Genomic DNA, 14,766 nt, shown 5'->3' on the forward strand with positions numbered 1-14,766 from the left:
GAGAAGCTTCCGCTGATTCACCCAGTACTCACCACCCCCTTGGCCAGACAGCCCTCTGATGTAGCTCATTGCGGCAGCTCTTATCTTCATTGTCTGTCTAGATCTAGATGATCCTGATGTGTGCGTCTGCAAGAGACTGGTGCAGCAGCTGCTACCATGCAAAGCCATAAGACCAAGGGCCAAACTACACATTGCATTAAATCCACAGTTTTCCTTTCCATTGTTTGCGCTTAAGATAGCATCCTTCTGCATGGGAGTAGTAGTCGTAAGAGTTGACTACTGAAAGCTTCTGAGAATATCGCTGCTGTTCAAGAAAACTGAACCAAAACTTTGATTTCTTGCCTTTGCCACAGCTGAAAAATACATAGAAATTATGGGCACTTGATGTAGTTGACAAAACACAGTTGTACGTACGTGTATCTTCCTTATGTACAAGTCTTCACTTCTATAGTTACGGTAAAGTGTTGCCTTCTTAGAAGACATATCCCATCACACATCACTCCCAAAAGTAAGTAGCATTAGAAACGAGCCATTGTGAACATGAGGAACAGAATTAGTGATTTTTAGGACAGCGGTTCCTTACCTTTTTGGTATGATGACGAACAAGTCCGCATTTACCTGGTGTGGTGACCCATTGATTTGTTGTCACATGAATTTTGGACCTTAGATTAGAATGAGTTGTAGAGTTGCAAGAGACCTCAAGGGTCGTCTAATCCAGCCCCCTGCAATTCAGGGATCCTGGCCACAGCCGTTCCCAGGTAGACTCAGACCAGGTCTTCAGCAGCTGTTGGTTTCATGCATTTTAACTGCACGTTTGGCTGTTATATAACCTTTATCTGAGGCACCCCAAGCAGAAATGTATGCAATGCCCTGGTTCATGTGGAATTCATTGAAATATTAATGTTAGTCAGAGGGTGGCATTCAACTGATGCAGTTTGGGGCCAGTGCAGACAATTTCCCCTCTTCTGCCATCACACTACCCCAGATCTCCTCTGGAGGGTTGGAGGGGGAACCCAGAACTGATTAAGGGAGAGGAGTGCGAAGCCTGCCCTCCCCAGCTGAGAGAGCCCCAATCCCACTCCTGCTTGCACAAGAGTGGGATCGGGGCTGCGGCCTTGCTTGGCTACTGTCCGGCTGCCTTCCTCTGGGAGGGTATCTTACGCCTTTCCTCCCGGTGGAAGCCAGGCAAGTGGTGTAGGGTCTCTTTGATGCTGCTGGTGGGCCCAGCGCTCTCCAGCAGCCCCTCTCCACAAGGCGTGGGTAGGGTGTCTTTACACCCCGCGCCTTGCAGACTTCGCTTGGGAGGGTGGGTTGCGTCTTTCCTCCTGGGGTGAACAAGGAAAGAGACAGCTACCTGCACAGGCGAAGGCAGTCAAGCACACAGAGCCTGACAGGTTCTGTGCACTTGGCTATTGCCGGTTGGTCCGTCTTTGGGGAGTGGGGGGCAAGTGGACAAGGTAGCTCGCCCCCCACCCCACCCCATGCCAGCAAAGGTGGAGGCAGCTTGGCCAGGGAGCCCCGAGGCCCCTGCTGGTCGCACACGAGCAGCAGGGGCCTCGGGGCTCACTCAGCTGGGGACAGGAGCCTTTCTGCCCTCCAGCTGAGCAGCAGGTTAGGGTTGGGGTTAGGGTTAGGACTTGGACCAGCTGTATTGGCCGCAGCGCAAGAGGCACTATGGTGAACACCTCAACTGCCTGCAGCAGTTTCACCCGGCTGGGGCCAATGCAGCTTTTTTCAACATCTCAGTTTATTGCCAAGCCACAATGTTTGGCTGATGAAACGCCGCCATGTTGAAAGCCCAACATTGCCCAGCCCTAAAGTATACGGTAGCACAAGCCATGTAAGTGATAACAAGCCACAAGTATTTTTAATAGTTTTCACGTTAAAGGCCCTTATGGCACATATCCGTGGGATGGCTGAGCTTGCATATTGCCGGGTATGTCAAAAGTCGTCTCGTTATTGATAACATAGCCTGCGTTTCTGTTTCACCTTCATAGCAGTCACTGCCGAAAAACCTGTCTTGCAAAGATACGCACTGCCCAAATGATCACAACACAGATACGGCTTCGTTGGCAAGCTCAGGATGCTCAGTGGTAACAGGAAACCAAAATTTGGATAACCTTGCTTTCGAAAAATGTACCTGTGAGGGCCCTAGCACACAGCAGTTCAATGAGTTGCGCTTTTTGTGCAAAGACAACTTTGCGACGTCAGCTGCAAATGGGTTTTGTGCTCGTTCAAGCTTCTCTATTAATGCAAAGACTTCAAATCACCCTGGGCTTAACTGCTGGTCACAGATTGCCACAAGGTGCTCACATAGAGGGTTATTTTGAGTGACTATTACGTACAGCTCTCACCTCTGATGTGCGAGTGTGTGTGCAAAAAGGAAAGCTTAAAAATGGGTGTGCCATTGTACGATGAGCTAAAGTACATGTGATAAACTTTCGCCTGCCGCCTACTGAGTCAGAGAACTAGGAGTAGCACTGCACAGACAAGACAGGTAGGAATACAACTCTTCTTGCTCCAGTCCAAGAATACTACACCTGCCTATTGCATATGCTATGAATGAGACATGTGCCACAAGCTTACCATTAAGGCTGGGTGATAGCTAGTTTTCAACATCAATATATACCACCAGCTAAGCATCGTGATATACTGATATATCACAATACCTGAAATAAGAATGGAGCTATGTAGAGGCATTGGCTAGCTTCATGGTTTGGGCATAACACACTCACCCACACACCATGTTTGCAATATATTTCAAGGTCAAAAATTATGAAACTGATACCACGATACGGAATTCAAACCGGTTTTGGATAAAGTATCGATATATCACCCAGCCCTACATACCACCCAGGCCGCTGGTGAAATTTTTGGCTTTAGAGAAGTTGTTCTGATGTGCCTTCTATATATATTTCCAAAACCAGCAACTTTGAACTCTTGACAACTTTCAGAAAGCTTGCTGGGTTAGTCTGATATTGCAGATGCATCAAATAGTCTTTCTTGCATCCTAATGACTAACGTTTATTGCAGAATTATCTTTTTAAAACCAGATGGATGGTGTGCTTTTGCTTATGCTGTGGGGGGTTGTTGGTAGGAAATGGTTTATGAAACAATACTGAACCAACTGAGCAGATGAGAGTGCTTTCTTTGTATTCTTGTGTTTCTGACATGAGGAAGGTGGGTTCTCTTTTAGGAGGAGGAAGGAGAAGAAGTAACTGAAATGTGGCCCTTAAGTGTGTTTGACCAAGCTTCATGTTCCTGCTAATTGCCTCTGGACAGAAGGTTCAACCTCAGGCTTCCCTATATATTTATATTTCCACCTTTTTGAACGAATCAGTAGGCACAAAAAGCCAGGCTGGCAACAGAGACAATCGTTACGTTGTGTATCACCGCTTTTGCGTATTTTAATAACAACATTTGTGCAGATCTATACTGCCAAACACTAGCCAATCGTTAAATCTTTTAAACGCATACTTCGCACTTTGCTAATTATTACCCCTGAACTTCTCTACCCCTCTTTTAACGTTTTGCAGGTCTAATCTGGCTGGTGGAATTTAAAGAACATTCTCGCGATGGAGGGGGAACAGCAGCAGGAGGTAAATTTTGGGAACAGCAACATCCTGTGTAGAGAGCAGGGCCGTCTTAAGCATGTCGGGTGCCCGGGCGCCGTGTTGCGGAGATTGCTCCGGCGCCCGGGCACCGTTTCTTGCTGCAGCTGGTGGGCGGGCGCCACGCGGCACCCCCTGCCGGCCTGGCACCCCACGCCACCCAGCCTACCCCTAGAGCCGGCCCTGGTAGAGAGCGGGAAATGCTTCACTGGGCATTTGGGCTTAACAAAATTTCTGAGGGGCTGCTGTGCTTGAGCTGCAGAAGCAGAAAACCAAAGCACATTGAGATCTTATAGAGCAAAGCTTGAGTTAATAATAATAATAATAAATAATAATTTATTATTTATACCCCACCCATCTGGCTGGGCTTCCCCTGCCACTCTGGGCGGCTTCCAACAAACATTAAAATACATCAAATATCACAGATTAAAAACTTCCCTAAATAATAATAATAATAATATAATTTATTATTACTGTGGCATGTGTTTCTTGTAGTCAGGAACTAACCCGATAAGAAGTTTAACGTATTGTGTTGCTCTGCAGCCTTCTGCCTTATCCAGGGTAGAAAGGGCAAACCTGTGTCCCTGCAGATGTTAAATTCCAGCTCCCACCAGCCTCAGCCAGCATGGCCAATGGTCAGGGATGGTGGGAGCCAGTCCTTCTTTTGGAGATAGATAAGTGACGCTGCTTCTCATATCTCTATAAAATAACCCCTAGTGGGCCACAGGCTCCCATTTCTGCCTTATGTAATTTGTGAATCTATGGGTCTGTTGCATTATGGGGAATTTTTATGTATTTTTTATTTTATTTAAAAACCCAACATGTGTCATGGCTACTTTATATCTGAAGGCAGCCCTGTTTAGGGAACTTTTTAATGTTTGATGTTTTATTGTGTTTTTAATATTCTGTTGGGAGCAGCCCAGAGTGGCTGGGGAAACCCAGCCAGATGGGCAGGGTATAAATAAAATAATAATAATAATAATAATAATAATAATAATAATAATAATAATAATAATAATATTTTTATTATTATTAACACCACTAATACACCCCAATGAGCAAATATGTGCACTCACCCATTGTCTTCTATGGAGAAAGCAGTATGGGCTTAATTTATGCCCAACAAGATAGCAGAGATAGTGTGCTTGTTTTGCTGAGCCCTCGCACAAACCCCACAGATGTATCTTGAGCTGCTTATGACTTGAAATCACAGCCACATCATTTTAGCATAGATTTCCACATAGTGAAGTAGTTGTGCTACAAGATGCAAAACAAACTGCCTTTGTAGCACAGACAGTGTTTTAAGTTCATCAGCTTCTAGCACTTGCTATAATCGTCGATTTATCCGTGCACAAAACATGCTTTATTCAAGCTCTTCTCTCCACATGTACCCTTCACCCTCTTTTTAAAATATTTTTAATCCGACACAGATGGCTACAGAACCAGCGCCTTCACCTGAGGCACAAGGAGATGGGCCGAAAGAAGCTGCGGACATTGCGTCAAATATTTGTATGTTATAGTTGTGGACAGCAAAGACATTTTGCCTCCTACGTCTTGTCTTGGTTTAAAGCAGTTAATGGCTAGAGTTTGGGGTGGGTGGGGATTAAGTCTGGTCTACCTATGCAGTGGCAGAGCTTGGTAGAATGGACTGTACCACTTTAGAATGGACTGCACCATTCCATTATGTGGAGTGATGATAGTCATGTTTTGAGCGCTTGTCTATAGAGGACCAGTGGCAACCAGGGAAGTGGACAGCTGGGACCTTTTTGATGTTTTTGTTTTTACTTGTCAGGTGGGCATTCAGAAATAAACCTGCAGTGGTACAGTCCAGACTGCCATCTTGTTCTAATGCATGTGTGGGCGAGATCCTAAGTCACGTAGGAAGACTTAACTAGCATGGGCACAGGGTCTAAGCCTGAAATCCTAAACACACTTACTAGGTAGTAAAAAAAGGTAAAGGACTCCTGGACAGTTAAGTCCAGTCACAGGCTTCTATGAGGTTGTTGTGCTCCTCTCGCTTTCAGGGCGAGGGAGTCAGTGTTTGTCCACAGACAGTTTTTCCGTGTCATGTGGCCAGCATGACTAAACCGCAGTCACAGTGGTACCTATTTATCTACTTGCACTGGCATGCTTTTGAACTGCTAGGCTGGCAGGAGCTGAGACAGAGCAATGGGAGCTCACCCTGTCGTGGGGATTCGAACTGCCGACCTTCTGATTGGCAAGCCCTAGGCTCTGTAGTTTAACTCACAGCGCCACCTGGGTCCCACTGAATGGTTTAGTTTATGTCAAATATGTAGGGATTTAAGGTATGCAAAATGAATCATGGAAAGAGAATAAGGGAAGTCGTTGATCTTTTAAGGATGTTTAAATGATGTTGTGCTCTGAGTTAATGAGGAGGCGGGGGAAGTTAATGAGGAAGCGGGGACCGTGGGCTCCACATCTTCTCTGGGTACCGCTCTTCAGAGTATTATCGCCAGCAATTTGTCTGGACCCTATTTTAATTAGATGACTAAGCTGAAATATTTTTGCCCTGCCTTTTGATACAGAATTTCAAGGTGTACTAAAAACAGTTGAGCACAGTTCTGTAAAGCAATATTTCTGTAAAGCAATGGAATCATCAAGCTGCTTATGGGGAACCCGGTATGCTGGGTAGAGACTTACTCTCTTGATGGGATGTTGCTGATTCTGGGCACTTAGGTGCCAAGGATGCTAACTGCATGACATTTGGTCTGGCCAGCATTTCTGAGCGGAATTTATTTCACAGGCTTGTTGTGAGGATAAAATAGGTCTTTGGGGGGAAGGCAGCTATAAATTACAGTGGTACCTCACTAGATGAATGCCTCACAAGACGAAAACCTCGCAAAACGAAAGCGTTTTGCGATATCAATGGAGACTCGCAAGATGAAGTTTCCTATGGTGTGCTTCGCAAGACGATTTTTTTTCGTCCCATAGGGTGCCTCGGAAGACGGAATTTTTCCCCCCATCTTGCAAGGCACCCTATGGGAAACCACACTTCAATGCGTTCCTATGGGAGCCGCTTCGCAAAACGAATTTTTCGCTATACGAAGCGACTCGCGGGACAAATTAAATTCGTCTTGCGAGGCACCACTGTAATGTGATAAAACAGCTATGTAAAGTTGATCCATATATTTATTTCAGACATGTGTGTTCTGCCTTTTAGGGCCGTACAGTCCTCTGAAGGCAGTTTACATTTCCCAACCCCCCCCCCCAAAGAAAAGTATAATGCCATATTTATAATAGCATTAATGTTATCCTGTGTAGAGATCTTGTAAGAAAACAGACTGTTCCTAAAACAAAGGTTAATACTATATAACACATGAATTATAAACCATGTTGGAGCCAAAGCAGGAAGTATTTTGTGATAAAATTGCCTCTGCAAAGTTCAGCTCCACCCCCCCCCTACTGTCCCCAGTTTGATCATGGGGAGCAGGCTGAGAATTATCTTGACAATGCTTGCCTATTCAGAGTCAAGGAAGCAAGCCTCGCCGTCCTTCTGGCATGGCTTGGTGACTTCATGCAGCCAGATCTGATTAGCAATGTGATGGTATTGCTTCTATGAGAAGCTCCTGCTGTGTTTTCATTTTTAATTGGCACCAGCTCTGCAGATTTGGGGGGGGGGGGACGTAGCTGCAAACATGAAGTGAGTAGGGCACAAAAAGGGCAAAGAAGGTGGTTGAAACAAAATTTAAACAATCCTTCCAGTAGCACCTTAGAGACCAACTGAGTTTGTCATTGGTATGAGCTTTCGTGTGCATGCACACTTCTTCAGATACTTCTTCAGAAGGTGGTGGTTTGACGATATTTTTCAAACACACACACACACACACACACACCTATCCTGAAACCCCCCATTTGTCACCAGAATGTTAATGCTCAAAACTCTGACTTGGCGCCATTTAACCATTGTATAGTCGTACCTTGGTTCTCGAACACCTTGTGACTCGGATGTTTTGGCTCCCGAATGCCGCAAACCCAGAAGTGAGTGTTCTGGTTTGCAAACCTTTTTTCGGAAGCCGAACATCCGACGTGGCTTCTACAGCTTCCGATTGAGTACAGGAAGCTCCTGCAGCCTGTCAGAAGCCGCGCCTTTGTTTTCTAATCGTTTTCAGAAGTCAAAAATGGGCTTCCGGAATGGATCTCGTTCGAGAACCCACGGTACGACTGTAGTCGATTCGTATCCTTTTCATTTGGTATTGAGGCAAAGTGGGAGATGAAGACGCCAACTAAATAAACGAGTTTGTTTATTTAAATTATATGCAGCTGATGCTGATGCTTTAAAAATACTTTTGGAGATGAAGATGAAGAGGAGAAAGCAGAAGCCCAGCCTCCCAAGCACCGTGACGGAACTTTCCACCGAGGAGGGCTCCAAAGTATATGTTGTTGGCACTGCCCACTTCAGTGACAGCAGCAAAAGAGATGTAGTGAAGGTAAATCTTTTTTTTTTTTAAAAAAATGGGGCCTTAAAAGCTCCCCCCCCCCCTTGGGGCCAGAAGTGCACCTTTGAAACCTTGACTATTTTTGTAATGCGGATTTGGGTTGGGAACAAAGCTGTGGTTTTGGATAACTTTATATAGAACCAATTCGTGCAGAGGTTCTATCATGTGTACTGTAGTCTTCTCCCATATTATTCATCCTGATTATAAACCTGTGAGGAGATCGTCTTATCCATGTTTCAAACAAAGCTGCAGAGCTGGGTTGAATTTATGCAGAGGTGGAGAAATTCTGGGGTACGAGGAGGTCAGTTTCCTGTTTTCTCTGCGGAGAGCTGATACGGGTAATTTGGCAGGGCACTGAAAAACAATCTCTTGAATTTGTTTGTTTTTACTGTTTGGCAATATTCTTTTTTTTCCTTGAAATATTTTAAAGGTGTATATTTTAAAGTCCTTGAGCTGATAACAGCAAAATACAAAAATGTGTAATGAATAAACAAACAAACACATTCTTTCCTGAGAGGTTTTTCTCTTTCTAGGTGAGAAACCTTATATTCTCCTCCCCCCAAAAAACCACCCAGTTTTATTTAAAAACTAGTTTGTGGATTGGGACTCTGCTTCTATATGCTTGGGAGATTTTTCCCAAGAAAACATCAGTAATGCAAGCATGCAACTGAATCCATATTTTTCAGACAATACAAGAAGTACAGCCTGATGTGGTTGTGGTTGAGCTGTGCCAATACAGAGTTTCTATGTTAAAAATGGATGAAAAGACATTGCTAAAGGAAGCCAAAGAAATCAATCTGGAGAAACTTCAGCAAGCTATAAAGCAGGTATGAGTTCTTCAGTGACAAAATCATCTGTATGCGAAATTGAAATACTGCTTTCCTAACTTTTTATAATCTGGCGCAGTCAAGGCTTGTATGAACATGCAGTTAATTACACAGCCATTCCCATTCAGGGCTTTGTTCTATAGGGAGTGTTATAAAAGCAGGGAGTATGCAGGGACTAGGTTTTCAGTGGAGCAGAGCTCTACTGTACGTTTATGTAAAACCAAATAACAGGATTAAAGTCCAGTATGATACTCATGCAAAAATTCCACGCAGGTAAACAGCTAGAGGGGGAAGCTAAAGGAGGATGGTGCAACAAAATATGGTACTTTGCAACAGCAGAAAATCTTCTCTTAATCAAAAGCCAAATAAAGAGACTCTTCCCCCAGCAAGAAATGGCTAGACTTTTATTTTTATTTTCATACATTCTGAAAGCAAGACTCTTGTCCAGCACGGTACACTGGTATCTTGAATTTTTTGCTGTCTCTTCAATAAGCTTTTCAAAGATGGAAAAATACATCCCTGAACTGCCACCAATTTCCTGTAGAGGATGTGCAAGTGATAATATCACAATTGCCATTCTAGTTAGTCAGTTTATATATACTGTTGTTTTTATTTCAGGTAATCTCTGTTTCTATTAGAAAATAACACTTTTCTTTTTTAAAAGTAATAACATTTAAAAAAATACTTCTTCTTGTTTCATTTCTATACCGCTTTATATTTTTAAGAAAAACCTCAAAGCTGTTTACAGCATATTAAAACATCAATAAAGCAATTCAGAATCAAACATTTCTGAAGAAAGTCAAATATAGAGTATACAGTCAAAGCAACATAATTAACAGGAAACTAAAATATTATCTTAAAGATTTCAAAATAAAACATTACAAAGGAGGTCAACTTAGGAAAAAATGGTGACTAATTTAGTAAATGCTTAGGGAGCTTTAGTTTGTAAAGGGTGCTGATAGTTCTTGGGAGACACAGAGCTGCAATTCACAGAGTGGTTAGCAATCAATCCCTCCTCCCAGGGAACTCTGCATACAACTGAGAGACATTTAGACGGCCAAAGCAAGCCATCGAGTTCTGTTTTTAGCAAAGGGTTATGGCTTATGTAGAGTAGATTTCAGAAACCAGATGGATTTGGACAGTCAGGAAAGCTGTAAAATTACAACCTATGTGTGTTGCACATCTTCGACATGAAGGTTCCTCAGTGCCCTTGGCAAGCAAGACTTCACCTTGCAAATATTTCTATCTATCTATCTATCTATCTATCTATCTATCTATCTATCTATCTATCATCTATCTATCTGCTTGAGAGCAGATCTGTTGGCATTTGGAAAGCTGTCCGCCTAACAGTAAACTACTGCCTAAGTTTGAGCGAGGAGAATGGTTAGCCATTGACTTGTGACTCAGCACTAAAGCAACAGTTTCCCCTTCCGGGATCATTTTTCACAGCATTGCGACATAAACTTTGCCGCACAAAAGGAAGCAGGAACACAAGAGTTTCTAGTTTTTCTCCCAAGGGCAAACTAGAATTGTTTTCCAGCATATTTCTCAGTGTGAACCTAAAAGATACTTTGTCCAATGCTTTATCCAATACAGTCACCTACTTAATATTCCAAAACACCCTCCACACTCATTGTGTAAAGGTAGATCATAGATATCTGGCAAAAAGGTCATCTGTAAATATCAAACTGACACCAAATGTATATTTCTGGCAACTAAGTAAGTAGGCTGGTACCCAGTGATAATCTGCTTGTGAGGGAGGACACAGTGGGAAGGCTGTTTAGTTGCAGGAGTAACAGGAACTAATTGGTGACATGAGATTTTCCTGCATCTATATACTTCCTCAACTAGCTGAGTTGACAGGTTTAAAAATAATTTTTAAAACCCTCATCTCTCAACTCTGAAACTGTTACGTACATGCTTTGTTTGTACTGTGTGTGTGCTTCTAAATTGTGCAAATGTTGCAATCCCTCCTTTTTGTGCAGCAGGTAAATAAGTCTATGCCAATCTGTTTTAATTGTGAACCTACGCAAGGAATCGCCCTTGCCATTTGCATACTTAGTCACTTTCTTCTCTCGGGCAGAGGTGGGTAGGTAGAAATAATAAATATTATGCCACCAGACAGGTTAATTTAGTGCTATTTTCTACTCTTTTCCTCCACAAGGAATCAAATTAGCAGGTGTCCAAAAGGCTTCTTAGCAACGATGCTGTATATAGACATGTGGAGAAATAACGGGGATTGTGTTCAGCAATAAATCAGCTCCCAGAGGCAGAGTTGGTGTTTTACTCCTTCGCCAACTGTGTTTCATCACAGCTATTAATGGCACCATGCACCTTGTCTTTTCTAGTAATCTGTAAAAGGTTAACTCATTCTTTTTAATGGCTCTTCTTATGATAGAATGGAGTCATGTCTGGGTTGATGCAAATGCTGCTGCTGAAAGTCTCTGCACATATCACAGAACAGCTGGGAATGGCTCCCGGAGGGGAGTTCAGGGAGGCTTTCAAGGAGGTGAGACCTTTCTTCTTTTAAGTGTGTGTGTGTGTGTGTGAGTGAGAGAGAGAAAGAGAGAGAGATTTTGTGTGTGATTTCCCCCCTGAGCTAAAAAATGCTGAGTGAATTATGGGAGGCTGGCAACAACAGAAACCGGTGTGGATTTCACTTGGGTCAAATTCTTTGTGCTATACAGTGGAACCTTGAGTTGCGGACGTAATACGTCCCGGAGGCACGTCCGCAACTTGAAGCGTTCGCATCCAGAAGCGTCGCGTCTGCACATGCGCGTGGCGCGATTTAGCACTTCTGCGCATGCACAAGCGGCAAAACCCAGAAGTAACCCGTTCTGGGGAGACGCGAGACGAAAACACGCAACCTGAAGCGGATGCAACATGAGTATGACTGTATTCTGTATCTTAAAAACAAATCAAAATCTGAAAAAAAACTCTGGTTTTTAAATCTGAGCCTCCCATCTATAGTTTTCAGTCTGATTGTCCAACGCTGACAAAACATAATGAAAGCTGTAATATGAGTGGTTGCAGCTGCCGAGGGAACTTTAAACATATCAGAAAGTTGAGTGTGTGATTCATTTTGTCCCTTGTCTCAGCTGCTAGGCTAATAGATTTTTAGTTAGCAATTAAGCTAGATACATCTCTCTTTAAGAACAAAAACAAAAAAAAGTGGGAGTGGAGAAAGTTTGTGTTTTCATAAGGGGAGGGGCAGGAATTAAACATTGCACTATTTTGATTGTTTCAATCCCCCCTCCTCTTCCTACAATGCTGTTCTGAACCCCCAAATTTGGGGGAGCTATTGGGGGGGAGCTCCCTTGAACTAACAGCTGCCCCTGGAACCTTTAAATATTTTCAAGTAAGCATCTGTGAACAATTCTGTCGTACATAACAAATTTTGTCCAATTTCCTCCATCAATAATTGTACAAATCATCTCATAAATTTGAATTCCTTTTTCTTGAGAGATGAGTTAGAACTATTACCAGAATCCTTGGTCAATATTAAAGCATTTTTTCTTAATGTGTATTAAAACATTTTTCTCAATGGGTATTGCAGTTGATTTTTTTTATTTTTTATTTTTGCTCATCTTATGGATGTACGATCTGTTTTGTTTATTGGTACTGTTTCTTTGGGTTTGTCATGGCCTTTAGCTAGAACAATAAACTTATATTGATTGACTGACTGATTGAGTTTGATTTTTTTCATGTGAATTGTCCACGCAAATTGCATTTGATTTGTGATGACAGCACTTGCACTTTCTTAGCCATGCTAGTCTGAGGAGTCTCTTGTATCCTTTCTGCTTTGGTAACCTGTAATTATTCAATATAGCTGCAAATGCTGCCATGATAAGTTTAAACCTGTAACCACTTATTTATTTTTACCACACTTTTTCATGTAAAATGCAGTTAATGACAGTTAGCAAAGAAATACATAGCAAAATGGTGACCAGTCAATAAAGTACAAGCAGTAATTAGTGTAAATGATAAGTAACGAGCAAAGAATAATCAAATTAGAGAAGATGAAAATTAGACAACAGCTGTCGGCTAGTTAGCCATGTTGAGTGGCATTCAGCTAAGTTTTACCCAGGGTAGACCCATTGAAATCCATTAGTTCATTAATTTCAGTTCATCTGCTAATGAGCAAAACTTAGTAAGATACCACTCACTACGATTAAAATGCAAAACAAGACAAATCCACTCAGTAATCTGAAGCCCTCTTAAGATACAACAGTTTTACCTGCCAACATCAACAAGGTTTGGGTGCAGCCACTGAGAAGGCCCTGTCTTGAATTCTTGCCCAAACGCTCATCTTCCATTGGCAGGACAAGATCTCAACTGGGATTGTAGAGGAAAAGTAGTCTCCTTGAGGTAGCCTGTCCCCAAGCCTTCTGAGCTGTAACCAGCACTTTGAATTGTACCCAGAAATGGACAGTGAAACTGTTGCATCTCAGAGAGGTCTGAAGACTTTGCTACTGCTACTCATGTCCCTTTTTTCTTCTGCTTTCAACAATTTCTCTTAAGAGGAACCAATACATTTCTGAAAACCAGCTTAATAGCCTGATGTAAGCTATGAAGCCCTGAAAGAACCTTTATGCAAGAAGCCTGCATTGGCCGATAGCTAAACTGAAAATGATATTATTATTATTAGTAGTAGTAGTAGTAGTAGTAGTAGTAGTAGTATCATCATCATCATCATTTGTTAACACCCTGTGTAGTGCCTTAGCCTCCTATTGTATGTAATGCTGAATAATCACTAATGTGCATATTCATTTTGCAGGCTAGTAAAGTACCTTTCTGCAAATTTCATCTTGGGGACAGGCCAATCCCGGTGACTTTCAAGAGGGCCATCGCTGCACTTTCTTTTTGGCAAAAGGTCAAGCTAGCTTGGGGCCTCTGCTTCCTTTCTGACCCAATCAGGTAGGAATGAGTGTGGCAACTCGTGAACCTAAGTGGCCTGATCTCAGCAGCTGTTGGATGCTCAGACTTGAGACAGCCCTAGGGTATATCTTCTGATGGCGCTGGCAAATATTTTTGGTGCCAGTAACAACAAAAGAGAGGGCAACCGTTGTAACAGTAGGCTAGAGGCTCTCTGGATATTGTTGGGATTCCAGCTCCTGTCAACAGCAAACTCCCCGTCCAACCCCTTAATACCCAACTGTAGGGATGCGGGTGGTGCTGTGGTCTAAACCCTAGAATTAAAGCCTAGTTTTGCCCCTGCATATGAACAAGAGTTCATATGCTGAGTTGCCTTTATAGCTAGCTGTACACACAATGACAGTTCTAGGAAGTGAACTCAATTGGTAGGGCTGAAAGCACAGCCCAACTCCCTAGTCATCATGCCATCGCCCTACGAGGGAATAGCATGTAACTAGGGCTTTGTTTACGCTGTGTTGGTAGTGAATTATTTGATACATTCATGCATGGCTACAGAGCTTTTTCTAATACAAGTGCTTCTATCGTGGCAATTTTCAGGTTATTTTTATCCAACACAGCAACAGCAGTGAGATTTTTTTTATTTTACCATAAGCAGTTCTTTGCATGTTTACATTTCAGTGTGATGTAGACGCTTTAGCATTCAGTACTATTTTTCTGTTGCCGTGTATGAAACATTGCATTATATACAGTAGTAGGTTTCTGCCATTTGCAACCGTCGTACGCCCAAGAGGATCTCGTTGTCTGCAACAGAATGAGCAATGTGTTTGGTAAGAAGGGCCGTTTGAGAAATATAGCAGGCACTACAGAGCTGTGAAAAAGAGAAAGAAAAGGAAAGACTGATAGAGAAAAGGAACTGTAGTCGTGTTGCATATTTAAACTGTGTGTAATAGCATCATTTATATGCAAGAACATTGCTAGGGTTCTGTAGCTCAGTAT

General features: G+C 42.7%; 1 protein-coding gene across 3 annotated transcripts in view; it reads left to right on the top strand.

Moving 5' to 3' along the window:
- TRABD (TraB domain containing) overlaps positions 1 to 14,766 on the top strand; it is a 29,303-nt gene that overhangs the window by 6,181 nt on the left and 8,356 nt on the right. For 2 of the 3 annotated variants that reach the window (XM_035127616.2, XM_035127615.2), the window contains exons 2-7: positions 3,537 to 3,599; positions 5,042 to 5,120; positions 7,893 to 8,059; positions 8,755 to 8,895; positions 11,294 to 11,404; positions 13,673 to 13,812. In XM_035127616.2, coding sequence (XP_034983507.1) covers positions 3,576 to 3,599; positions 5,042 to 5,120; positions 7,893 to 8,059; positions 8,755 to 8,895; positions 11,294 to 11,404; positions 13,673 to 13,812 — 662 coding nt within the window. In that variant the 5' untranslated portion in view covers positions 3,537 to 3,575. Of the gene's footprint in view, positions 1 to 1,565; positions 3,600 to 5,041; positions 5,121 to 7,892; positions 8,060 to 8,754; positions 8,896 to 11,293; positions 11,405 to 13,672; positions 13,813 to 14,766 lie in introns of those variants that run through there. The other variant, XM_060279559.1, reaches the window with a different exon arrangement.

This window comes from Zootoca vivipara, chromosome 10, assembly GCF_963506605.1.
Source record: "Zootoca vivipara chromosome 10, rZooViv1.1, whole genome shotgun sequence".
Taxonomy (NCBI): Eukaryota; Metazoa; Chordata; class Lepidosauria; order Squamata; family Lacertidae; genus Zootoca; species Zootoca vivipara.